The sequence below is a fragment of the Chaetodon trifascialis genome, chromosome 12 (genome assembly GCF_039877785.1).
Source record: "Chaetodon trifascialis isolate fChaTrf1 chromosome 12, fChaTrf1.hap1, whole genome shotgun sequence".
In the NCBI taxonomy this organism is placed as follows: Eukaryota; Metazoa; Chordata; class Actinopteri; order Chaetodontiformes; family Chaetodontidae; genus Chaetodon; species Chaetodon trifascialis.
The window spans coordinates 2,016,752-2,044,636 of NC_092067.1; the positions used below are offsets into that span (position 1 = coordinate 2,016,752).

General features: G+C 42.1%; 1 protein-coding gene across 25 annotated transcripts in view; it reads right to left on the reverse strand.

The window, feature by feature from the left end:
- Positions 1-27,885, reverse strand: part of caska (calcium/calmodulin-dependent serine protein kinase a) — a 239,352-nt gene that overhangs the window by 122,179 nt on the left and 89,288 nt on the right. For all 25 annotated transcript variants that reach the window (XM_070975881.1, XM_070975879.1, XM_070975882.1 and 22 more), the window contains one exon: positions 14,388-14,500. Coding sequence is in view for 24 of the 25 variants with exons in the window: in XM_070975879.1 (XP_070831980.1) it covers positions 14,388-14,500 (113 nt within the window). In the remaining variant the exon portion in view is untranslated. The remainder of the gene's footprint in view (positions 1-14,387; positions 14,501-27,885) is intronic.

Genomic DNA, 27,885 nt, shown 5'->3' on the forward strand with positions numbered 1-27,885 from the left:
CTTCACAGAGGACAAATTTGAACTACTGGTAGTCAGGAGGATATGCTGAGAACAGAACAGGTGAGGATCCATGCAGGCCCATGCTTTGCATCTTATTTGACTTTCAGCCCATCTGAGGTGAAGTCTCTGAGGACATATTATGGGGACCTGGCGTGCATGACGACAGCATGCAGGATCCTGTGGACCACATCCACAAATACAGCAGCTCCCACACTGATGTCATATATAGGACAAAGGGGGGAAATGTAGAAGACAAGAGTATTAGTTTTATATTTTTCTTTATATTGTTTTTGTTTCTTGATTTACGTGCCTACCTTTTTATATGACAATGAATTATGTGTTGAGACAAACCATCTTACACTGACAACAGAACAGAATGACACCTTTTGTTGTATTGTTAGAGCCCAGGCCAGTCACACCTCAACTATCACAGGAACCCAACTTGTTCTGGAACGCCAGTTGCTCTCCATTTTGGTCTTTTTTCATCACAATAGTAATCATGACACTGGAGTAAAATGTTCTGTCCAAGAAGCCTGGAATTCAAATTACCTTTTGCTTTGTAAAATAAACGGTTATTAAGCCTACATATATCTATCCAGACAGACTTGTGAGTTGAGTCTCTGAGATGCCATTCCCCTGGGGCTGACACAGAATACAGATTTTGGGGTGTGGTAGCCTAAACTACACCTTTAGTTTAGATTGTTGTTTCCTGTAACCTTGTACACAAAAGATAGAAAGTACAAAATGTGGACAGAACTTCAAAGTCTGAAAAATAATGTTGTAATGCCTTAAACCTGCAACTCCATTGGTTGCAAAAAGAAGTCTGATTTTAAGTAAACTTGTGGCAAAATGATGCTAAGTCTCACTTGACTTATCTGGTGTAAACATTTTTCAAATGAGTTTAGGGTCTCAATTGCTGTTTTCAAGTCATCAGTACACCATGATATTCATTTAGCAAATTACAGTATGGTCACATTTAAAGTAAAATAGATGGGTGTGCTTTAGGGTAGTCAGTAACATGGTGTGTACTCAGGTTCTCAATGTGTGCAATGTGCATCCTCCTCAGCTCCACCTTCATGTCCAAATATGGTCACTTCTGGCTCCAACAAAACAAAAAAGGCAGTAGCCCACAAAACAAAATGTTTCCTGACAGCCCTGAATTACATATGACATACAATATTAATTACCACAAAGTGATTTGCCAAAAATTATTCTATTTTTTTTTTTTTTTAAATGATGTACGTATATATAACTGGTGTTACTGTCTATGGCAGGCAAAAAGATAATTAAGACAAGATAAAGAAAATAATCAAGACCTTTGTAAAGCAAATGAATACCTTTTTTGAGGAAACTAAATTCAGTGCTTTTTAGGGATGGGAATCGAGAACCGGCTCCTAGTAGCTCAATTCCTTGGAATCGTTTGCCTGCCTGGTTAACGATTCTGCTTATCGATTCAGCCTGCCTTGCACATGCGCGATAACATCACGCACACTGTATTGTTTTGGTTTAGAACGTAGCCGATATGGCGTCGAGGTAGAAACGTACGCTCCAAAGTATGACTATATTTCACGCAAAAAGATGACACCAGGGCCACTTGCAACACGTGCAAAGTTTCCATTTCTTCAAAGGGGGGAAATACCTCCAGCATGCTAAAACATTTGTCCACACAGCATGCAATTCATTTGCAGGAATGTCACGTGTTTGATACGCTACTTAGCGACGCTTGTGAATCTAGCGGCAGAGCAAACACGAGGGCGTCATCTGTTATTAGTGCCGAAGGTAATGTTGAACTCTTACAGCCATGTCTGTTGTGTTAAGGTTAGTGCCATTTCACTGTGTACACTGCTTTCGCCATATGAATAATCTCCATGTCCTTCCATCAAATTTAGATGACGATGACTGCCAGAGTCAGGCTGGCTCAGAGGCTGAAGTGGGCATGGGCAGGTCTCACGCACCTCTATCCACTCCTTTCACTGAGGCAGGGAAGAGTAAAATGACCGAGACGAGGATAAAGGAATGTCACAGAGCAGCACAAGATTTGTGGTGAAAGGTTTTTGCCACTGTAGATGCCCCTGAATTTCGGTAGGTTAATTCGTTGCATTTTATCTGGCATATCTGTTCAAATGAAAATCAGAAATGTGAGTTCTGTCAGGGTTGCATGTTGTTATTTTAACCAGTGTGGTTCTGCTTCATTCATTCCCTACTCTGAGAAGTAGCTCCCCTACTTTTTAGATTTGTGCTGACATTACGTCACACATCATTTGTGCATACTGTATATGTTATATTTTCTGTGCAGAGATGAAAATATAAAAGACAGTTAATGCAAACAAACCCATTTGTACTCTTTCATTTCCTCACCCAATGAGAATCATTAAGAGAATTGATAAGGAATCGGATCGATAAGCAAAATCGATAATGCAATCGGAATCGTTAAATTCTTATCAATTCCCATCCCTAGTGCTTTTCAAGACCTGTGGATACCCTGACAGAAGCAAGAAACATATTTAATATTGTTGTGCAACGAGGAGCAAGGGTATATGCTTCCATTCTGTATCTAAAAAGGCACCACTATCTAATATCTATGCCAACCTCATTAACACAGCAACAGATGAAGTATCGTTCCTGGCCTTCATTAACTGAACACAAATCTGACCAGTTTTACAAACAAATAACCTTCAAGTCAATCTTGGATTTAAGATTGGATGAGAAAAAACAACAGGGATTTGCTTTTCAGTATGAACATTTTAACATAGACCATCCCATTGAGCTTGTTTTCATCCTTCCATTCAATCTCTCAATCCTTTAATTCATTCACATTTTCCAGCAGGTCCCTGCTCATTCTCCTCCCAGCAGCTGTTGTTCTGAGACCTTTGGAAGCTTGAAGCCAGTCACAGAGATATGCAGATTACTTCTGCATGAGCACAGTCTCATTTGTTGACAAGGCAACACCAAGGGTGCTTAACTTCATTACCTTTAATGGTGGTCTCTCCTACTGACATAGCCAGGCTGTGCCAAATTCACATGTGCAATATACAGTATATGTAAGCTAAATATTCCCTTTTGCCAATGAGGTATTCCCTCAGATGCTCAGAGAGAGAGAGAGCGAGCGAGTATCAAAAGTCTGACTGTCATCAAAAATGGATGAAATGAGAGAGTATTTATATTATGTATATATTTATTCAGCATTCTTTTTCATTTTGGTTTCCTGAGTCAAAGAAAAAAATCTGTCTGTCTGTCTGTCTGTCTGTCTGTCTGTCTGTCTGTCTGTCTGTCTGCTCTGGTCCTGTCTCTGTATCTCTGCAGGGCTGGAGTGTAGTGGGGCGGGGCCAAGCTCCTCTGAAGCGAGTGGCCTCTACACACAACTGACTCTAATCCTCCCTGCAGTCTTCTCCTGTGCCTTCTCCTGTGCCTTCAGTCTTCTCCTGAGCAAACACAACTCAAGTTTGCTCACTTGAGTTTGTGCTAGTCTTCAGTACAGTGAATTGTTGTTCTCTGTTTTTCCCCCCCAGCGGTGATTTTTGGTTTTTGCCTGCCTGTGCTGCATTTTTCCCTGACGGTGATTTTTGGTCATTGTTTATTTTGAGGCTGCACGGTGGAGCAGCAGGTAGTGCGCATGCCTCACAGCAAGAAGGTTGCCGGTTCGATCCCCGGGTCAGGCAGGGCCTTTCTGTGTGAAGTTTGCATGTTCTTCCCTTGCATGCGTGGGTTCTCTCCGGGTACTCCGGCTTCCTCCCACAGACCAAAAACATGCTCATTAGGTTAATTGATGACTCTAAATTGTCCCTAGGTGTGAGTGTGAGTGTGAATGTTTGTTTGTCCTTACATGTGGCCCTGCAATCGGCCGGCGACCGGTTCAGGGTGTACCCCGCCTCTCGCCCATTGTAGCTGGGATAGGCTCCAGCCCCCCGCAACCCCGAAAGGGATAGGCGGTATAGATAATGGATGGATGGATGTTTTACAAGACCCCATAATGACAAAGTGTCAGAAATTTTTGCAAATTTATTAAAACTGAAAACTGAAGTATTGCATGTACATAAGTATTGACACCCTTTACTCAGTACTTTGTTGAGGCACCCTTGGCAGCAATTACAGCCTCAAGTCTTCTTGGATATGACGCTGCAAGCTTGGCACATCTGTATTTAGGGTATTTCTCCCATTCTTCTCAGCAGATCCTCTCAAGCTCTGTCAGGTTAGATGGGGAGCGTCGCTGGACAGCTATTTTCAGGTCTTTCCAGAGATGTTCAATTTCAATTTTCAATTTTATTTGTATAGCGCCAAATCACAACAGAAGTTGTCTCAGGACACTTTCCATATAGAGCTGGTACAGACCAAGCTCTTTTATCTACAAAGAAGATTGGGTCAATTGGGTTCAAGTCTGGGCTCTGGCTGGGCCACTCAAGGACATTCACAGACTTGTCCCGAAGCCACTCCTTCGTTGTCTTGGCTGCGTGCTTAGGGTCATTGTCCTGTTGGAATGTAAACCTTCACCCCAGTCTGAGGTCCTGAGCACTCTGGAGCAGGTTTTCATCAAGGATCTCTCTGTACTTTGCTCCATTCATTTTTCCCTTGATCCTGACTAGTCTCCCAGTTCCTGCTGATGAAAAGCATCCCCACAGCATGATGCTGCCACCACCATGCTTCACTGAAGGAATGGTATTAGCCAGGTGATGAGAGGTGCCTGGTTTCTTCCAGAGGTGATGCTTAGCATTCAGGCCAAAGAGTTCAAACTTGGTTCAATCAGTCCAGGGAATCTTGTTTCTCATGGTCTGAGAGTCCTTTAGGTGCCTTTTGGCAAACTCCAAGCAGGCTGTCATGTGCCTTTTACTGAGGCTGAGTGGCCAGGCTTCTGTCTGGCCACTCGACCATGTCGACAATGTGGCCATGTGTTTGGCCAGGTGGCCAGCTCTAGGAAGAGTCCTGGTGTCCCAAACATTTTCCATTTACGAATGATGGAGACCACTGTGCTCTTTAGGACCTTCAATGTAGGAAAAAAATTTTGTACCTTTCCTCAGATCTGTGCCTCAATACAATCCTGTCTCAGAGGTCTACAGACAATGCCTTTGACTTCATGGCTTGGTTTCTGCTCTGACATGCACTGTCAACCTTATATAGACAGGTGTGTACCTTTCCAAATCATGTCCAATCAACTGAATTTACTACAGGTGGACTCCAATCAAGTTGTAGAAACATCTCTATGATCAGTGAAAACAGGATGCACCTGAGCTCAATTTTGAGTTTCATAGCAAAGGGTGTGAATATTTATGTAAATGAGATATTTCAGTTTTTTATTTTTAACAAATGTGCAAAAAATTCTAAAAAAACTTTTTCACTTTGTCATTATGGGGTATTGTGTGTGCATTGATGAGACAAAAAAATTAATTAAATCCATTCTGGAAAAAGGCTGTAACATAACAAAATGTGTGGAAAACTAAGGAGTCTGAATACTTTCCGAATGCACTGTATGTGTTTGTGTTTAAGGCCCCTGCTGGCCAATCCATTGCAAGACATGAACCATTTGACCCACTTCCCTGGATTTGAGCTCTGTGCCGGGTGTTTGTGTGTGGCAGATGGCAGACAGCGTGTGTGCCGTCATGTAAGTGAGTGGATTGCTGATGTCAACGTTGTGGATCGAGTGGCCCATGGTGGTGGTGGGGTTATGGTATGGGCAGGCGTATGTTATGGCCAACGAACACAGGTGCATTTTAATGATGGCATTTTGAATGCACAGAGATACCATGATGAGATCCTGAAGCCCACTGTTGTGCAATTCATCCACGACCATCACCTCATGTTGCGGCATGATAATGTACAGCCCCATGTTGCAAGGATCTGTACACAATTCTTGGAAGATGAAAACATCCCAGTTCTTGCATGGCCAGCATACTCACTGGACATGTCACCCATTGAGCGTGTTTGGAATGCTCTGGATCGGCGTACACGACAGCGTGTTCCAGTTCCTGCCAATATCCAGCAACTTTGCACAGCCATTGAAGGAGTGGACCAACATTCCACAGGCCACAATCAACAACCTGATCAACTGTATGCGAAGAAGATTTGTTGCACTGCGTGAGGCAAATGGTGGTCACACCAGATACTGACTGGTTTTCTGATCCCCTCAGACCCCCCAGTAAAGCAAAACTGCACATTTCAGAGTGGCCTTTTATTGTGGCCAGCCGAAGGCACACCTGTGCAATATTCATGCTGTCAAATCAGTATCTTGATATGCCACACCTGTGAGGTGGAATGGATTATTTCGGCAAAGGAGGCTTACGTGGGGGTGAAGGACCAAATTAAAACGAAAGGCAACACACCGCCACAGTTATAAAACAACGAGAGAAAGCGTGGCAAAATACTGTGGACTGCCTGAATGCGTAAGTAGAGCACAAATACCCACTCACTGCTCCGCTGAAACCATCACAATTACAATCCAAATAGTCTATTAACATCTCCGAAAAAGTAGTTGTACTCTGATTATGAATCAGTTGAAATTGTAAGTGAAATTGTGTAAATGTAACTCCATCAGACTGTATAATTCCTTGTTATACTATGCCACACACCATTATCCCTTACATAATTTCTCTTTGGGATAAATAAAGTTGATCTTATCTTATCTTATCAAGTTAGATTGATTTGGCCTCTTATGTTTGTGCTGTACACAAGCTTGCAGGCTACTGCATCCATTCATTTGTCTGTTTATTTGTTGTGTATGGATTTGTCCTGCATTCATTTCAGACATGTGGGGTGTATTATATACAGACCGTTGGTTGTGTATTTATTCTTGTGTTGTATAATATGCTTTGATTCTGTGCTTTCTATCTTGTAGAGTCACTGTGTGACTTCAGTTTGGAAAGAACTGATGCTTTAATTTATCCTTATTCAATAAAGGAACATCATGTTACTCTTTGATGTGTATTTATATTTATATTGGATGTGTATTTTATATATAGTCCATGGGAAACTGTCTATTTGATGACTGCAACATCATCTAAAATCATCATTTATCTACAATAATTGAAATTAATGGAATTAATTAAAATTGAAATTAATGATGCATTTTTGTTCAGTGTAAATGACTGGAGAGTGTGCTGACCAAGTACATACACACACAAACAACTTCAAGTTGTTTGTCCGAAAGTTTTTCGTCTTTGCCTTGTCTGCCTATGTCGGAACACAGTTGACAAGCTCTGCTAGACATCCGCAAAAGCAAGATTTGCAACGTTTGAGACTATGCCACAGAGATGCTAAGGGAGCTCGGATTACTCTGTCGGCCTGCAATCACACCGGACTCACCTGCTACTCCTCCCCCAAAAAGGAGGCATCGGAAGCAATGCGCAAGGAAGCAGAAGAGGGGCAAGCGCGGAGGTATTTGGGCTAGGCAAGCGGTTAGTCCAACTCGCCCAGCCAAACCATCCATCCTCCTGGCTAATGTATGATCACTGGACAATGAAATGGATCACATACGACTGCTGAGGTCAGCGAATCGGACCGTGAGTAACTGCTGTGTGCTTGTCTTCACTGAAACATGACTAAATGACAACATTCCTGACTCATTCCTGTGCAACTACAACAGCTAGCACGCTATCGAGCGGACAAGGCCCTTGTAAACAGAGGAAAGACTCGTGGCAGATGAGTCTGTGTTTACATCCGTGATGCGTGGTGCCGGGATGTTGTTGTGGTATGCAAACACTGTTCACCACTGGCGGAGTTTATGATCATAAGGTGCCGTCCTTTCTATCTGCCCAGGGAGTTTACTTCAATTTTGCTATTCGGTAGCGGTTTACAGTCCTCCCACCAACAACAGCAGTGATAGGAGTACGGCACTTAATGAACTGTAACAAGCCATGAGTGAACAACAGACAGCACACCCAGACGGTTTCATCATCCTTGCCGGAGATTTTAATCATGCTGATCTCAACACTGTCCTCTCAAAACTTCACCAGCATATTGATTTCCCAACAAGGGGGGATAACATTTTAGACCTGGTCTACACTACTAACAAAGGAGCATACAAAGCTACCCCCTCCCCCACATCAGACTCTCTGACCACATCACTGTACTAATGCCAGCATACAGACCGAGAGTGAAAGTCACCAAACCGGTTCAGAAGCAGGTAAGAGTGTGGCCAGTGGGGGCCTCCTCTGCTCTTCAAGACTGCTTTGATACAACAGACTGGGAAATGTTTAAGCAGGCAGCCACTTACAACAAAACCATACAGACATTGACGAGTACACAGACACCGTGATATCATCACCAAGTACATCAATGATGTGACCCACACAAAAAGCATTATCACTCGGGCTAACCGGAAGCCATGGCTGACAGGGGATGTCCACAGGCTGCGGAGGGCCAGAGACAAGACCTTTAGAGCTAGGGATGAATCTGGCCTGAGCCAACCTGAGCCAACCTGTCCCATGGCATCAGGAAAGCAAAAGAGGATTACACACACAGGATAGCCTCTCATGATCAGACTCTGTGTCTGTCTGCTGCCAGTGTGAAGAGGACACTCTCGACTATCAACACCCTCAAGGCAACAGGCCCAGACAACATCCCTGGTCGTGTGCTGAAAGACTGTGCAGAGGAGCTTACAGATGTCTTCACAGACATCTTTAACACTTCCCTGAGGCAAGCCGCTGTTCCATCATGTTTCAAGGCTGCCATCATCATACCTGTACTGAAGAAAGCTGCTCCATCCTGCTTCAATGACTACCACCCTGTGGCACTGACACCAAACATCATGAAGTGCTTCGAACAGCTAGTCATGTCACACATAAAATTCATCCTCTAGCCACCCTGGACCCCTACCAGTTTGCATACCAAGCCAAACGATCCAGTCACCAAGGGCGACGAGACCCACTACAGGAAGGAGGTGAACCTTCTGACCATGTGGTGCAGAAACAACAACCTCCTGCTGAATGTCAGCAAGACCAAGGAGATTGTTGTTATCTTCCAGAGAGGCCACACCCAATACCCACCACTGACCATTGATGGTGCTGCTGTGGAGAGAGTGAGCAGCACCAAATTCCTGGGGGTGCACATCAGTGAGGACCTCTCCTGGACCACCAACACCACATCACTGGTGAAGAAAGCCCAGTGGCACCTCTACTTCCTGCGCAAACTCAAGTGGGCTGGTGCTCCATCACTCATCATGAGCACATTCTACCGAGGTACCATTGAGAGCATCCTTTCCAGCTGCATCACTGTGTAGGATGGGAACTGCACTGACTACAACAGGAAAGGCCTGCTGCGCATAGTGAACACAGCTGGAAGAATCATTGGAGCCCCACTCCCCTCCCTGCGAGACATACACACCACCTGCCTCACCTGCAAAGCAACCACAATTGTGAGCGATGCAAGCCACCCCGTACACAATCTGTTCAGCCTCCTGCCCTCACCAACGGGTTTATCCATCAAGCTGTTAGGATGTTAAACTCTCTCCCTTCCCTATCCTCAGCTCCATCCAACAGGCTGTCAGGAAGCTAACAACTGCCCCCACTCTGGACGGTCTGGACTCTGAACCCTCTAACCCACATAATGACTGTCTTTGCACTACCATGCCACTTGCACACTTCTGTCAAACAGAAAACTTCTGCTGCTATGCCTGACTGTCATTACAATCCTCAAATTTAAAGTTTTTGGTGCTACTTTTACATTTACACTGTGAAGTCTTATTCTCTATTGTTTATTTTTAGTATTTGTGATGGAATCTAGGAAAACCCGTCGGATGTCACGCTGGCACTTTTCCAAGAAAACGACTGGACCTGTCTGTGACCAGATGTCCCGCTTTGTGCAGGACAGGCACGCATTTCCATTACTTTTCACATGACCCACAAATTGTGATGTTGTCGTGAATTGTTATTAACAGTGTCACGACGTATGTATGTATGTATGTATGTATGTATGTATGTATGTATGTATGTATGTATGTATGTATGTATGTATGTATGTATGTATATTATCATGTTAATACTGTTATCAACATGGAAAAGTGGATAGGCTTGCTTTGTGCAAATGTTTTTTTTATTGAAAACAATGTGTAGTGTTATATTTTACACTAACATTCCCATTCCCCAGCAGTCATTCACATTTGAATGAATCAAATCTCACACAATTTAACACTGTCAATAAACAGATGACAAAAAAATTAAATGCTTGGTTACAAAAAAGCCCCTTGAACAACCCTTTCCAAGGGATCAAAACAGGGTGATACAAGATAAAGTTACAAAGTGCACATCATTGTAAACTAGGACTCAGGCTATAGTGCAGTTAAACCATGGCTTAAAATTTCCTTTCTTAAGTTTCCTTTGAACATACAAGCAGTCAGACTATGATGCTCTTCTGTTTATTCACCAGAGGCTTATCAACCCAGCCTCTTATTTCTCTCCAGAAAGAATGAACATTACTTGGCTATGGCAGCAGTAACCTTGTTATTAGTTGCGCTATCCATATGCCTCTGTCCAAACTTTGGTCTTGTCAGTCGACCCATCTGGCAACTTTTTGAAACTAAACTTTCTATTCAGAATCTTGTTCGCATCCATTTCTGCATTTCACGCTTGACATCCGCCTACACTTTCACAGCTAGCAAGCAGGCGAGCCCAAAACATGCATGTGGCGTGCCTATTATTTTGTTTCTGGTTTGCAATCGGATCCTGTAGTTTTTGTAATGTTACTAGCAGTGGCCACAGCTTATAAAAAACTACAAGTTCACTAGGCCACAAAGAACATTAATCGCGCGATAAAAAAAATGACGCCGTTGAAATTGATTTGCATTAACGCCTTAATAACGCAATATTTTTGACAGCACTAATATATATATATATATACACAGGGGTGCACATAACTGGTGCGCAGGTGTGCATGCGCCGCCAAAATGCATGATGCGCGGCACATCAAACGCATTGAAACGCACATGCGCACCAACAGCTGGAGCGGCTGCAAGAGGTATTTCTTTCCGGAAAATCCCGACATGTTCGCTGCTGTCTGCAACTCTTCAAAATGTCCAAGAAGCAAGCCCCGCTAAGTAACTATTTTGGTGTTCCACCACCACCTCCAAAAAGACATCAGACTGAACCGCCACCCGAGCCGCACAACAAGAGAGTGTTCTCGGAAAAGTGGCTGCAGCAGGTCGGTTGGCTCCAAACCAATGATGAACACACCATGATGTGGTGCAAAATATGCCGCGAACATCCCAATATGGCTGATAAAAGCAGCGCCTTTTATATAGGGACAAAGAATTTCAATCATCCACCATTTGACAAGCATGAGAAGTGCTGTAGAGCAGCCAGTTGATTTAAGTTTTTACAGTGTTGATTTCAGAGTTTACAGAAAAGTGCTTAAAAAGGTGCCAGTTGAAATGATTTTTTTTTTTCTTTTGTTTTACATCCAACAACCTTACACCACACTATACACATCCATCCACTCATTTACACTACTGATTCTACAGACTAACATACACCATCATTTGTTAAAGCACCTTAATTATGAATAAATGTTGTTTTTGTGAAAATTTATTTGACAGTGTATCCCTTTTTTTATCGATCCTGCGGGGCGGGTTCGCGACTCGCGTGCTCAATCAGCACCAAGTTACATCTCCAGGTGCTCCTCTGAGTACCAGACCAAAAAAGTTATGTGCACCCCTGTATATATATATATATATATTTGTGTGTGTGTGTGTGTATAGAGTATACTGCAGATCACTCACTGGTAGCCAGTTGCATTTGGGTGGCTGGCAATAGTCTTGATATTTTTAACAGTGAGTCATGCCGCCATGCAAACCATCTCCTTGAGAATGGCAGAGTTTTTGCTCCACTTTTGTGTAAATAAAACTGCAGTAGCTTGATAACCGAGTAGTGTTGCTTTCGTCAATGAAAATTATGGCTAAATATTATCGTCAACGAACCTTTATCACGTGACGAAAATGAGACGCAACGTAAATGCTGGTCATGTGACAATAACTAAAAAAATAATGCAGTATTGTTGACGAATAAAAACGAGATTGAATGTGGTTTACAAAATAAAAATGAATTCATGGTGGCCATGAGACATTTGACACTATTGCTTGATGGTGGGTGCCACAAGACACACACTGTTCAATGCTGATGGTGACAGGGACAATGTAAATTGACTCAGGGGTTTAGGTGAAGAGTTTAAAATCAGATATGACTCCCTGGAGTCAGTGTTGGGCGAGTTACTTCAAAAACATAATGCATTATTTGTTATATTGAAGTAATTTGTTACATTATAATATTTCTGTCTTTGAATTGTAAGGTATTACACTACTTTTGCATTACTTTCACCAAAATAACTGGAAATATGGATTTGGCGTTCTCAATAGATCTTCTTGCGCTTAATGCAGCTTATTACACATCCAGCAGGAGGTGATGTGGTATGGCATTATGACTGAGCTAGGGTTAAGGCAAACAACAGTAATAATAATAATGGCCGCAATTATGGCTCATGGCGCAATATATAATAGAAATAGTGTAACTTTAGGCGTATTTGTTATCGTCTGTGTTTTTACTTTAGTTTTCTGGTTATGTTGTTACTGTTTTTCTTAATGGCTCTCTCTCTCTCCTTGCCTGCAGTGGAGGTTTGGCCTGGCAGTGCTGCCTATCATCGTCGCACCGGAGGCTGATCTCCACTGATTGCCTGATTGTCTTAAGCAGCGTGGCAGCATGGGCACGCTGCCAGATTGTCTGAGCTTCATGCCACAACTTTACAGCTTTTCCTCGTTCTCGATCTCAATCCATTGCATTCTTGTATCACGTAGCCTAGATTCTTGTTGCCTTGTTTTTCTTGGTATCGTTAGTTTAGTGTTCTGGTTCTAGTTTTGTCTTCGCTGGATATTTCTTAGTCTATGGTTATTGTTCCTACCCGCTCGCCTCGATGTAGTGATTTTTGTGTTTCTTAGGGCTGATTTTGTGTTATTGTTATTCCGAGGGTTTTGGTAGCGACAGTCAGAGTTTAGTTATTACTTAGTCTATGGTTATTGTTTCCTACCCGCTCGCCACGGCGTAGTGATCTTTTATTTTATTGGGCTGATTTTGTGTTCTGGTATTTTTCTTGTTTTGGAATAAACCGTTTGGTTTTTGTAAGCGGCTCCCGGTCTCCTGCTGTTTGTCTGCACCTCTGGTCCAGAAACCGATCTGATTCTTCGGAAACCTAACAGTATTCATATTGAAATCAATAGAGCTCGAGCCTACTACTGTATATTGTAACCTAAAAAAAAGACGTGATAAGATACACAACCCTTTTTACATTTCACCTCACCAGACCTGAAGGCGGTGTTCCTCTCCCTGAGCAGGCACTGCACTTCTTTTGTCATCCAGGGCTTCTTGTTTGGATAAACATGGATGCACTTATCCACAGTGACATTGCTCGTGCAGAATTTGATGTATCCCAGGACAGCTGTTATGTGCTGCTCCAAATCTTGTTGTTCGAAAACATCCCAGTTTGTTGACTCAAAGCAGCCCTGCAGCTGTTCAGAGGAACCTTCAGGCCAGGTTTTGACAGTTCTGGTTGTGGCAGGAGAACTTTTCCTGAGGGGGGTGTATGTTGGAATTAAGAGCAGGGACATGTGGTCTGACTGGCCCAGGTGAGGAAGTGGTTTAGCCCTAAAGCCCAGCTTGATGTTCGAGTAGACCTCGTCCAGTGTGTTTGCTCCCCTGGTAGCACATTTAACGTGCTGATGGAGTTTAGGGTTAGCATTTAATTAGCATGGTTAAAGGGGATTCTCATTTCTCAACATAATAAAAACTCTAAAAAGCATAGTTCTGATCTGTCACATACTCATCTTTCAGCCCTGATAAACATTCACCTGTCAAAGATGACCATACAGACATTTGACACAGCCAGCGTGGACATCAGTGGATGGAGACAGCTACTAAGAATTTCAACCAGATGCATCTTCATTGTCTACCAGGCAGGAAGCTGAAGTGGGTGACAGCAAGGAAGACTGCAATAATTAAAACCATGCTATGTATGGGGTGAGCAACGAACACCATCTCCTGTTACTCACCTGAATACCTTACTAAAAAAGTTATGTGCACCCTGTCCATGTAGACTGTTGCAAACTGGTCATGTTTTCTTTCTCTAACAAAGTTCTACATTCCTCTAAATTTCTCCTCTGCCTTCTAAGTTCATCTACTAGTTTCTGTCTTCACCCAGTGTGTGTTCAGTGGACTTGTTTAAAAGAAAAAGAAAAAAAACGCTCTCACATAAACAAGGATAAACATGATTCTTCTTCTAGTGTGTAACAGAGTGAGATGAATAAAAGTCTGTCAAAAAGCCAATTAATTCCAGTAATATTCATGAGCAACTGGAAACAGCAGAGAGTGAGTAATAGACAGAGAGAAATAACAGCAAGACACAATGAGAGACTGATCTCTTACCCTCTGTACTGAGTCCAGGACTGGAGGTGAACTGAGCCACATCTACGATTTTGACAGCAAACTGCTGCCCCGTCTCTCTGCTGATGCATCTTCTCACCACACTGAAGGGACCCCTAAACAACACAGGTGGAAAAAGAACAAAAAAACAAAACATTAACATCACATACACTTAAAAGGGCAACCCTGTTGGCTAAGAGTTGATTATTTATGTGTCCAGAAGACACAGAGTAACATCAGCATCTATTTGGAGTCGTGTTTCTGGCCACTTGATGACTGTCAGTCCAATATTCACTCTCTTTCAGCTTTTGGTCTCCAACTACTCCTGAGGGAAATATCTGTCTTTTGTCATACCCCAACTATGTTCACCAGCTAGTTGCCAACTCTGTCTGACTGCTGTTTGATCCTTGGCAGGTTACGTAAAGTCAGCGTGTTTAGAGCCTTATTGCTGAAAACAGCTGTGCTGTGGCCAGAAACAACAAACAAGAATGGTGAGAGTGAACAAAAAAAGTGCTGTGAAAAATGATAGTGAAGCTGAGGGGAGCAGCAGAGACTCCAAGTCGCAATTACGACATAATCACCTGATTAGTAATTATTTGAGGTGACATCATTTCGCACAATCAGTCAGTCAAGTGAATTTGAAGCCAGTGTTAGAAATGACACAACCAACAGAATGTGAATTAGGTATGTTTCCATCTGTTGGGGTGCTGAGGGCAGCAGTTTAGAATTAACAAGCCATCAGGTCAGGGTTACACTGCAATACACATACCACCTAAATGGAGCTCCTGGCTACAACTGCACTCACAATACTGGGCTAATGGGCTTGATTTGACCTGTACACACTGCGGAATAATGTGTGTTGATATATATATGTGAGAAAGTGAATGTGTGTATGTTGGAGACATGAGGTTTAGCAGCTGTAAGGATGGAGGGGAGCTGGTGCAGATACAGATAAAGGAGGTAATGGACCTTGCATAAGAACAGACACACAGGCTAAAATGCTGGCAGTAGCAGACACATAATCCCATGCATGTAGCTTCTTTATCTACTTATTCTTGGAACCCATCACAGCATGCACTGGGTGAAAGATAGGGAAACATCCTGGATGGGTCAGCAGGCATAATACTGTAATGTGACAGATTAATATGTGAGAAAGAACGTTTTGGCTCCACGTGTAGCTGTCGAGAAGTTATTGTGTACGTTGATGAGGGGTTTACTGATCTGGATCATTCGGCTATAAGATAATTATGAAGTACTATATGTTGAGAGTCCTTAATATAGGAAAAACACAAGTTTTCCTACAAATCTTTTTTTCTTGTTTGAAAAGAACTCGAAGTTCTCAAATATTAAATGTTGTCTTTAACAACAGTTAAAGACAACATTTAAGTTTAAGTTCTCACTCTTTCTCATGAAAAATGGAAAACAGTGCAGCCAGTTTTATTTGTTATAGTATACCGCTCTCCTGGTCCTTACTCCGAATTTATAGCTGAGTTCTCGGACTTTCTATCTAGGTTTAGTCCTTAAAGCAGATAAAGTAATTATTGTAGGTGACTTTAATGTACATGTCGACGTTGATAATGACAGCCTTAGCACTGCGTTTATCTCAGTATTAGACTCAGTTGGCTTGCATTAGAATGTACATGAACTGACTCACTGTTTTAACCACACCCTCGACCTTGTTCTGACATATGGCATTGAAATTGAAGACTTAATAGTCTCCTCACAGAATCCTCTTTTATCGGACCATCATTTAATAACTTTTGAATTCATATTACCAGACTACCAGCCAGTAGGCAAAAATTCTTAAACCAGACTCCTGTCTGATAGTGCTGTAGCTAAATTTAAGGATATGATCCCATCAGTAATTAATTCAATGCTATGTTTCAATACAACAAAGGATTCCTATGCTAACGTTAGTCCCTCCCAGATTGACTACCTGGTTGATCGTGCTACAGGTTCATTGCGTATGACACTTGACTCTGTTGCTCCCTAAAAAAGAAGAAAATTAAACATAGGAGGTTAGCTCCATGGTATACCCCTCAAACCCGCAAATTAAAGCAAACTTCACGGAAAATAGAAAGGAAATGGCGTTCTACCAATTTGGAAGAATTTCGGTTCGCCTGGCAAGACAGTCTTAAAATATACAGGAAAGCCCTCCGCAGTGCCAGGGCAGCCTATTACTCTGCAATAATAGAGGAAAATAAGAATAATCCCAGGTTTCTCTTCAGCACTGTAGCCAGGCTGACAGAGAGCCATAATTCTGTTGAACCATGTATTAGCTCTGAACAGTAATGACTTCATGAGCTTCTTTAATGTTAAAATTCTAACTATTAGAGACAAAAATTCATCGGCTCCTGTCGTCAACAGGTACTGTTTTGTCTTCAAACACAGAAACCATACAAACTGTTACTCAGTCTGTCGCAGTTTTAGACTGTTTTACTTCTGTTGACCTTCACCAACTAATTTCAATAATTTCATCATCAAAATCATCAACCTGTATTTTAGATCTTATCCCGACTAAGCTGTTTAAGGAAGTATTACCTCTAATTGACTCTTCAGTATTAGACATGATCAATCTGTCTTTATCACCAGACTATGTACCACAGTCCTTTAAAGTAGCTGTGATAAAACCGCTACTTAAAAAGCCTACTCTTGATCCAGGGGTTTTAGCCAACTATAGACCGATATCCAACCTTCCCTTTCTCTCAAAAACTCTTGAGAAAGCAGTTGCCAATCAGCTGTGTGACTTTCTAAACAATAATAGTTTATTTGAGGATTTCCAGTCAGGATTTAGAGTACATCATAGCACAGAGACAGCACTGGTTAAAGTTACAAATGACCTTCTAATTGCATCTGATAAAGGATTTGTCTCTGTACTAGTCTTATTGGATCTTAGTGCTGCATTTGACACCATTGACCATGGTATCCTATTGCAGACACTGGAACACTTCATTAGCATTAAGGGAACTGCGCAAAGCTGGTTTAAATCCTACTTGTCAGATCGCTCTCAGTTTATACGCGTTAATGATGACTCCTCTGTGCTCACTAAAGTCAGCTATGGAGTTCCGCAGGGTTCTGTGCTTGGACCAATTCTATTCACCTTATATATGCTTCCTTTAGGTAAGATTATCAGGAAGCACTCAATAAATTTCCATTGCTATGCAGATGATACCCAGCTATATTTATCAATGAAGCCGGAAGAAACCAGTCAGTTAACTAGACTACAAGCATGTCTTCATGACATAAAGACCTGGATGACCTGCAATTTTCTGATGCTAAACTCGGACAAAACTGAAGTTATAGTAGTAGGCCCTAAACATCTTAGAAAGTCACTTTCTGATGACATAGCAGCTATGGATGGCATTGTGCTGGCCTCCAGCACCACTGTAAAGAATCTGGGAGTTATCTTTGACCAGGACATGTCCTTTCACTCCCATGTAAAACAATTTTCAAGGACTGCCTTTTTTCACCTACGTAATATCGCAAAAAATCAGGCATATTTTGTCTCAAAATGATGCAGAAAAACTAGTCCATGCATTTGGAACTTCCAGGCTGGATTATTGCAGTTCCTTATCAGGCTGCCCAAATTTGTTGCTGAATATTCTCCAGTTGCTCCAGAACGCTGCAGCACATGTTCTGACAAAAACCAGGAAGAGAGATCATATTTCATATTTCTCCAATACTAGCCACTTTGCACTGGCTCCCTGTAAAGTTTAGAATAGAATTTAAAATTCTCCTCCTTACTTACAAAGCCATAAATGGCCAGGCACCTTCTTATCTTAAAGAGCTCATAGTACCTTATTGCCCCACTCGAACACTGCGTTCCCAGAATGCAGGTCTACTTATGGTTCCTAAAGTCTCAAAAAGCAAAACAGGAGTCAGTGCATTTAGCTATCAAGCTCCTCTCCTGTGGAATCATCTTCCAGTCTTTGTCCGGGAGGCAGACACTGTCTCTACATTTAAGAGTAGGCTTAAAACTTTCCTTTTTGATAAAACTTATAGTTAGGGCTGGCTCAGGCTTGTCCTGAGGCCTGTACCATAAAGCTGGATTACGGCTTAGCGAGATAACTTCAGGCTTAACCCTGGCTTTTCGGTACCATAAAGGTGGCTTACTTTCTATTGGGCTACGTTGCCGTGGTAACCTATGCTGAACACCTAACCTGCTCCGGAGCAGGATAAGTTCAGGATAAGAGCTCAGCAGGTATAAAAGTCCCACCTACTGACCAATCAGTTCTCTTGGAAAATGGCCTGTCCATTTTATGAGAACCCCGTGGATCTTGGTGCACAGCTTGTGCGAAGAGCACTCAGGCGCAAGAGAATATTTAGAGATCGCTGTAATCCGTTCGAATTGTCTGAACAATCACTGTGCGAAAGGTACAGGTTTTCGGGAGAGGGGTTACAATACATCTGTCAGCTGCTGGAGCCTTACATCAGTAATGTAACGCACCGCAACCACGCGCTGACAGTCCCGCAGACAGTGTGCATTGCACTGAGGTTTTTTGCCACAGGTGATATATTTCTTAGTGATGTTTGTAATTATTATGATGTCTTTAAATCCCTCGTTGGATGGGTTACAAGCAAGCCACAGATAAAATGCCATTAATCAATTATTTGTTTAAGTAAATCATGTCAGGCATTGTTGGCGATGCCGAAAACCTCGGGAAAAACACAGTATGTAGAGCTATTCATAAAGTCGCGGGGCCCTGACTGAGCTTGTCAATGCATTCGTGGTGTTTCCCGGCCACCTGCCCATGCAATGCATCAAAGAGGGCTTTTATGACATCGCAGGTAAGCAAGGTTGATGTGTAATTTGCATAATGTAGACTAAGCCCTGGGATGTTTGCCGTTGTATATTGTATTGTATATAGCCTCCAACATGTAGGCCTACATATACATATGCTACATGTATAAGATATAGTGAGCGTACTGACCACTTTGAAGTATATTTTTATACTTATGTTTGATTTGCTCCCATGTTCTCTTAGCTCCACTCGGGTTGCATCTCAAATAATAAGGCTACAATCACATGCCATAACGAAAAATTTCATACACACATACATTTATGCAACACACAAATGTTACTGTAGTCAGATATACAAGTGCAGTCATAGTGGGGAAGTAATATTATAATGGCACTAACTTACGCATTGACACAGTCGGCGATTTTTTGCCAGCAATCCTTGCGCCGTTTGGCAGCTGCAACTGTGTTGCTTTTTGCCTGGATTATTGATTTGTATTCCTCGTATTTATTAATTATTATTGTTCGCTCCTCCGTAGTGAAATATGCAGCTTGGGCTGATTTTTCCATGTTTGCGATTGGTCGCATGCAGCAAACTCCGCCCTTTTTATGTGAGCTCGCACAGATCTAGATTGGACAAGCCTGAATTGAATTAGTGAGTTGATAGCCTTCTGTCCTTCTGTCCCTCTCCATCTGCACACTTTCGTGTCCTACCACGGCGTGTTACTAACTTAGCTCCTTCCCCGGAGTCTCTGTGCTTGGTCGTCTTGCAGGTTACACAGTGGCTGAATCTGGATTGTGGATTGCAGCTGCGTCTCCTGCCTTGGCCCTGCCTGACATCCACTGCAACTGCTACTGCTATTATTACATCCACTGTCACTGTTACTGTTACTGTGACTGCATGTCTGTCTGTCTGTCTGTCTGTCTGTCTGTCTGTCTGTCTGTCTGTCTGTCTGTCTCTCTGACTGCACTTCTGTCTATCTCTCTCTGTCTGTCTCTCTCTCTCTTGCTCTCCCTCTCTAACCCAACCGGTCGAGGCAGATGGCCGCCCACCCAGAGCCTGGTTCTGCCCGAGGTTTCTGCCTGTTAAAAGGTTTTCCTCGCCACTGTCGCCAAGTGCTTGCTCATGGGGGAATTGTTAGTTCTCTGTAGATAAAAGAGCTTGGTCTGTACCAGCTCCATATGGAAAGTGTCCTGAGACAACTTCTGTTGTGATTTTGCGCTATACAAATAAGATTGAATTGAATTGAACATAAGTAGCCATAATAGAACAACAATTTTGATTTTAAATCAAGAGATATCAAAGAATAACTGAACAAGAACGATATATGGTGCATGATAAAGATAAGATGAGCCGTCATATTCCAAGGGAGAACTCAGCGAGAACAGAAATAAGTACAGATAAACAGATAATGGTAAAATAAAATGATTAAAATTAAGAAAACATTAAAAATACACACTTTAAAGAGCAATTACACTTAAAATGACAAGGCAAACTGTAACTATCCAGTACCCACGACCAGACTTGTACACCAGAACAGTATATAAAATGATTAAGTACAGATGTAGTGGCCTCGAAATTCCCCTAATCTCGTCCTGGGGCCCTGGCGGGTCCGTGACCGGTCCCTGCTCTGCAGTCGGCGGGTTCGTGACTGTAATGAGATCCCCCGCGATGACGTCATCGGCGCGGGGCCAACTCGTAACGCCCCTAAGCTCCATTTGCGGAAACTACCTGCACTCGCTTGATCAGTCCACCAGGAGGAGCAGTCATTATAATTGGTTACCGTGTCAGCTTTGCTGAGTCGTTCATTAGATCTGCACATAGCCTCCACTGCTGTGAGAAAAACTGCTTGTCTAGTAGAGCACCCTGTGCAGTTTTTTAAATATAATTATGCTTAATCATCCACATTATTGTAGTGCTCGTTCACTTCTTGGATCTGCTCATCTGCCCATCCTGCCTTTTCCTCCACATCTCTCCCCACCTTTGGAGAGGCTCCCAGCGCATCTCCGCGTGCCGAGTGATTTGTGCCCAGAAAATTAATCATGAATAACAGAAGTTGTGCGTCGCGTTTTTCTAGCATTCTGAACTGCTAAACAGTTAAATGTTAATACTCTGCCTGATTCGCGGAGCCACTCTGCTTTTCAGTTGGTGGGTTTCCTGTTTGTAGCGCATTTTAGATTTGCGAGTCGCTATTTGATGTGGCGACCAGCAATACGCAGAGTCCTGTATGTGTGTGTACTGTATATTACTGGACAGAAATCATTTGCAGTGCGCTGAAGAGGGAGGGACGGGAGGATGAAATGCCAATTTCAGCCTGTGATCTGTTAATGTCTGACTGAACAGCCTCATGGAAGTGATATTTTACAGTTCTACATATTTTAATCTAACGAAATTCGTTAAAACAAGTCAGTTGGTGCTTTCAAAGTCATGTCATTGAGCTGAAAGGTTCCAGATTTCGTTCACCTTCACAGGCGGCTGCGGAGCGCAACAGACGGCTCGCACTGCGCACTGCGATGTTCAACATCATAGGCTTAATATACTGTAGTTAATTATCACTGATCTTTTTTATCACTCTGTCTGTGTGACTGTCTGTGTCCTCCTCTCTGTGTCCCTGTCTCTTTTTTCAGACTGTTCACGCAATGAATATAAACAGTAACTATTAAAAAAAGTTATAGTTGCGGGAAAACATAGTACTAAGAAGTGCACCAAGAATGCATTTTTTTTACGTCAGGCATTGTGCACGCGTGTTTGATATTAATATTGTGCCGCTGCACCTCAAATAAATGTTTTTTTGGGAAACAGAAATGTTCAACATGACTTCATCATGTTAGACCAGGCAGACAGGTTCTTACTACAACATCAACTCTCCCTCCACAGCCAGCGAGCCTCATCCCCCGCCGGACACCTACATTCAATCATGAATAATCCTAATGGGCCAATCAGACCAATGAAAAAAAAAACAATGTTGTGGGGCATAAAGGGCCAATGGGCCGATGTAGATGGGCCAATCTACTTGTTTTTATTGACCAATCAGTTAACACACACACACATGAAAACGGCCAAGAAACAGTGAAATCAGTATCATGACTATTTCTCAGATGATGATTTCTGTATCTATCTAATCCGTGGCATGCAATATTTCACCCCGATTTTGGATAAAGTATAAATCCAATTGTTTCATATTTTGAAGTATTTCCACACAAAGCTGGTGGCAGACAGCACGTTATGCATGTAAATAAATCAATAAATATAAAGGCGACTAAATTGACATTAGACATTGAAAAGTCTGTGATCCTTCTCTAGGCTGTGATATTTTGTTGATTCTTCATAATTTCCGGAGTAAAAAATGCATTCTTGATGTGCTTCTGAGTACAAAGAAGATGCACATGATTTAAAACGCTTCACACTTAGACATCAGAAGCAAACACAGTTTTGCATCACAGAAGTTTACATTTCAGCTGTCGTGGCCAAATCTCTTGATAACTTATTAAGCTCTTCCGCACAGTGTGACATCTATTTTAATTATTAGAGAGCTGCTCTAATGGCCACTGATAGAGAGTCCATCCTATTCTATAAACTGTTGGTGGTTTGTGAACTTCACTGCATTTGTGCATTTGAAGCGATTAACTCCCGGCACATTTCAGAGCTGAGTAAACCTGTAGTTTCACTGACACATCGCGCATCATCACCATGGGCGTCATGATGTTCTCCTGTCTGTCACTCTGTCAGGCATGTGTCGAGCCGGCCGCGTTGTTGGCTGAAAAGTCATTATTTGCATTACAGTGTGTCCTTTGTTCTAACTCAATGGATGGTCGCCAGCCAAACAGGCTCCTAGCCCCCACTGTCCCACAGACTAGCTATGGCCAGTAAAATAGGTGGAGGGCTGAGGGGAGCGCGTACCTCCAGTAATTAAAAATCAATTTGTGCCACAGATATTAATATTGTGTTGCTGGCTACTTTATAGACTTCACTAAATGTTTCCATTACACTTAATTACATTTATGGATAAGCCAACTTTCCCACCTCCCTCATGCATCAAAATGTATATTATCAGTCCGACCAGGAAATCTTGCGATCGCAAAAATTAGCGCATATTCAACCAATACTAATATGACTGTCTACTGGCTGCTTCCTGGTCTATTTTTGCTGAGAGCCGCGCGCCTGTTGCGGAAAACATAGGCGAGCCCTGGAATCTCCAGATGACGTGCTCTGCTCCTGCAGCTCTGTCTCTGTTCCAGCGCATGTAAAGTAAAATTAGGTCATCATTTTTGTTGATAATTATCAAAAGCAAACTCTAACAGATGGAGCCTGTTTATTCTTGGAGTCACAGGCTGTTTTGTAAAGCTACATCACTTTTATGACTCAGGAATGATTTTGTAACTTTTTTTTTTCGAAGTTATGTTTTGGGCTTTTTGGGAACTGAATCTTTTCAACTGTTTCTGTAATGTGAAGTATGCTTATTATCATGTAGGAAGTGATTATATACAACTTTTTTACATGAGTTTGTTTTTTTTGATCGCAACAATCACAAAAAAATTCATACAGTATATTGTAAGAGAAAAACTTAGGAATTTCCTGTTTGCAAATCGAAAATATGCATTAAAACAGGCTGATGGAAACACACATTTATGACTTTTTTAAGACTTTGTGCGAGAAATATTTTTCTAAGTTGATTTAAATAATCAACGTAAAATAGTTGAGTAACTGTGACTGCCTAACTACAAATACAGGTGCTGGTCATAAAATTAGAATATCATGGAAAAGTTGTTTCTTTTCAGTAATTCCATTCAAGAAGTGAAACTTGTATAATGTATACATTCATTTCACACTGGCCGACATATTTCAAGTATTTACTTTTTTTAATATTGATGATTATACCTGACAACTGATGAAAACCCCAATTGAGTATCCCAGAAAATTAGAATATTGTGGAAAAGGTCAATATTGACGATATCTGGTGCCACACTCTAATCAGCTAATTAACTCAAAACCCCTGCAAAGGCCTTTAAATGGTCTCTCAGTCTAGTTCTGTAAGCTACACAATCATGGGGAAGACTGCTGACCTGACAGTTGTCCAAAAGACGAACATTGACACCTTGCACAAGGAGGGCAAGTCCCAAAAGGTCATTGCTAAAGAGGCTGGATGTTCACAGAGCTCTGTGTCCAAGCACATTAGTAGAAAGGCAAAGGGAAGGAAAAGATGTGGTAGAAAAAAGTGTACAAGCAATAGGGATAACCGCACCCTGGAGAGGATAGTGAGACAAAACCCATTCAAAACTGCGGGGGAGATTCACAAAGAGTGGACTGCAGCTGGAGTCAGTGCTTCAAGAACCACCACTCACAGACGTATGCAAGACATGGGTTTCAAATGTCGCATTCCTTGTGTCAAGCCACTCTTGAACAAGAGACAGCCTCAGAAGCGTCTCACCTGGGCTAAAGACAAAAGGGACTGGACTGCTGCTGAGTGGTCCAAAGTCATGTTCTCGGATGAAAGTAAATTTTGCATGTCCTTTGGTAATCAAGGTCCCAGAGTCTGGAGGAAGAGAGGAGAGGCACAGAATCCACGTTGCCTGAGGTGGAGTGTCAAGTTTCCACAGTCAGTGATGGTTTGGGGTGCCATGTCATCTGCTGGTGTTGGTCCACTGTGTTTCCTTAGGTCCAAGGTCAATGCAGCTGTCTATCAGGACGTTTTGGAGCACTTCATGCTTCCTGCTGCTGACCAACTTTATGGAGATGCAGATTTCATTTTTCAACAGGACTTGGCACCTGCTCACACTGCCAAAGCTACCAGTATCTGGTTTAAGGACCATGGTATCCCTGTTCTTGATTGGCCAGCAAACTTCCCTGACCTTAACCCCATAAAAAATCTATGAGGTATTGTGAAGAGGAAGATGCGAGATGCCAGACTCGACAACGCAGAAGAGCTGAAGGCCACCATCAAAGCAACCTGGGCTCTCATAACACCTGAGCAGTGCTACAGCCTGATCGACTCCATGCCACGCCGCATTGCTGCAGTAATTTAGGCAAAAGGAGCCCCAACTAAGTATTGAGTGCTGTACATGCTCATACTTTTCATGTTTATACTTTTCAGTTGGACAACATTTTTAGAAATCCTTTTTTTGTATCAGTCTTAAGTGATATTCTAATTTTCTGAGATACTGAAATTTAGATTTTCATTAGATGTTAGTTTAAAATCATCAAAATTAAAGAACTAAACGTTTGAAATATATCAGTCTGTGTGTAATGAATGAATATAATATACAAGTTTCACTTTTTGAATGGAATTACTGAAATAAATCAACTTTTCCATGATATTCTAATTTTATGACCAGCACCTGTAAGCCTACTAAAGCAGATGAATGTAGTGGAGTAAAAATCTTTGCCCTTGAGATGTGTTCCTGTGAGGGATACGCCATCTCTTGGTGACACCCTGCAATTGAATGAAGAGGCGTGTTTATAGTGGATTCTGGGCACACCCCCAAGAGGAGGGGGGGACTGGTAGCTGGCTGGCAGCCGGCTGGGAGCTGGATGGCCTCTGGCTGGGAGGGGAATTTCGAGGCTGCAGCATCTGTAATTAGAAACTGGATGCAGTGGATTATGCAGTAAAAGTATAACATATGAGCAGCTTTCAACTAGCAGATAGACTCCAACAAACACATGCACACTTCAGACACAAACAGTACCCCCATCTTCTGTGAATTACCCATCCCACAGATAATTACACTCAGCACAACCTCAATAGTAAAGTAAAAGCACCCAAATTTCACACTGAAACAAACAACAAAAAAATACCCCTGGCTGCAGCAAACAGTGCAATATCAACTGGCGGGGGATTGAACACAAGCAGAGCTGCGCAAGAGTGTGCGTGCGTGCATGCATGCGTGTTGCGTGCGTGCCTGAGTGGGTGAGGAGTGCGAGGCTGTCTTTGTGCACAAAAACAAACCGGTTGAACAGATGGTGATCAGGCTAAAGCTGCTTAGCATCAGAGGGGTGAGGTAGGATTGCACCATATCCAAACATGCAGGAGACACACGCATGCGCGCACATACACTCACACAAACACTTCCATCCAGACATATGGTATAAACATAGATGAAACGCAGATTGAAATAAACACAAGGTGCAGTGTTGCTGAGTAAACAGCCACTTTGACTACAGGGGGATTGTGCAACGTTTCCTATGCCATATGCATGCATGCAGCCTTTTCTAGCTCTCAACTCAAGCCACAGGGTCACCACTTTAGTAAGCAGAAACATTCCTCGGTTTCCACAGCTCACTATCACGATAGGCATGCTTCTAGGGGCAATTAACCAAAGCAAACACATAGAGTGAGACAGTAAATTCCTCATTAACTTGCTAAATTCATCTGTCTGTCCATCAGTCCAATCACTCATGCACTGATTGATTCTTTAGATAGAGAAGCTACATATGTCTTTCAAAAGAAAAAAGTTGTTCACTAGTTACGCCGACTGGTACATGTTGACATACATTGCACAGATATCAAATTTCTGTACAATATGACTGGTAAGAAAGGAAAGCCTTTTGGACTGTGAGGAGCCAGACTCAACAGGGAAATCTGCTTTTCCAACGGAAAGATAACGCCAGCTTGCAAACAATGAATTTGTCATTTTCAGGAAGTCAGCACTGAGAGCCAAATGAAAAGTCTATCTAGACTTAAACTTCAGCAGGAATAGGTTTAAACAAAAATTTTGTTGGAGCATGACACTGGGTCACACCACTCTCATATGTAATGCAGTCTGTTCTGTGTCGCTGCATTATCTACGTGCACGTTACAGTCCAGTCATTTCACCTCTGCCCCCTTCGCAGTGCAGCAAATGTCAGGCCTTGCTCAAGGCTGCGCTGGGACAAACAGCGAGAGGACAGAGGAAAGGCAGGCAAGATGGGCAATGATGTGAAAGAATACTGAGCCTTGAATAAGTTGCTTTCTTTAGGGAAATTTGAACAAAAATAGTAAAACCATGAAGGTAAATAAAGTTTGCAAAGCTCTAACAGAGACCACTATAAGCATAAGGAGACATAACAACAGAAGCATGAAAAATGGCCAACAGATAGGTAATTTAGAAAGACAAGCCAAACAAGAACTACAGGTTGTGGGAGTTTCGCATCATTTCTGTGTTTTTTTGTTTTGTTTTGTTTTGTTTTTTTTATTATTATTACTATAATATCCTATTATTATGTTTTGTTTTTTACTATTTTATACAAGTATAATAAACTATTATACTATTACTAATATTATTTAATTTACTGAAAATTACAAATTTGGGTTTTATGAAAAAAGCTCTTAAATATAATTCAAATGGTAGTATCAGTATCAGTATCAGTGCTTCATGTTTTATTACAATTCAACTGCTAACAGCTAATGTCTGAAATGTAGGACTACAACCTAATTCTACTTTGAATTACCTATCCTAAGCAGTTGTGTGTGTTTGTACATGTTGAGCAAAGAGGTGCTCTAGAGCAGATGAGAGGCTTATTCATAACAGCCTGTACAAGCATGAAGAAAAAGGTTTAAGAGGCACAACCGAACTCCCACACATATCAAACTCAAAATACTTAAAAACAGTGAAGAGTAATTTTAGAAATCAAATCAGTCAAAAGAAAGGAAGCGAAGGAAGGCAGACAGAAGGAGTGAATTACATGAAACGGGTTTCTCATGGTCACCTTATGATCTCATGTCACACAGCCATGGCCTATCACTCTTAATTTGGTGTGTATAGCTGCATGTCTGTGTGTTGATCAGG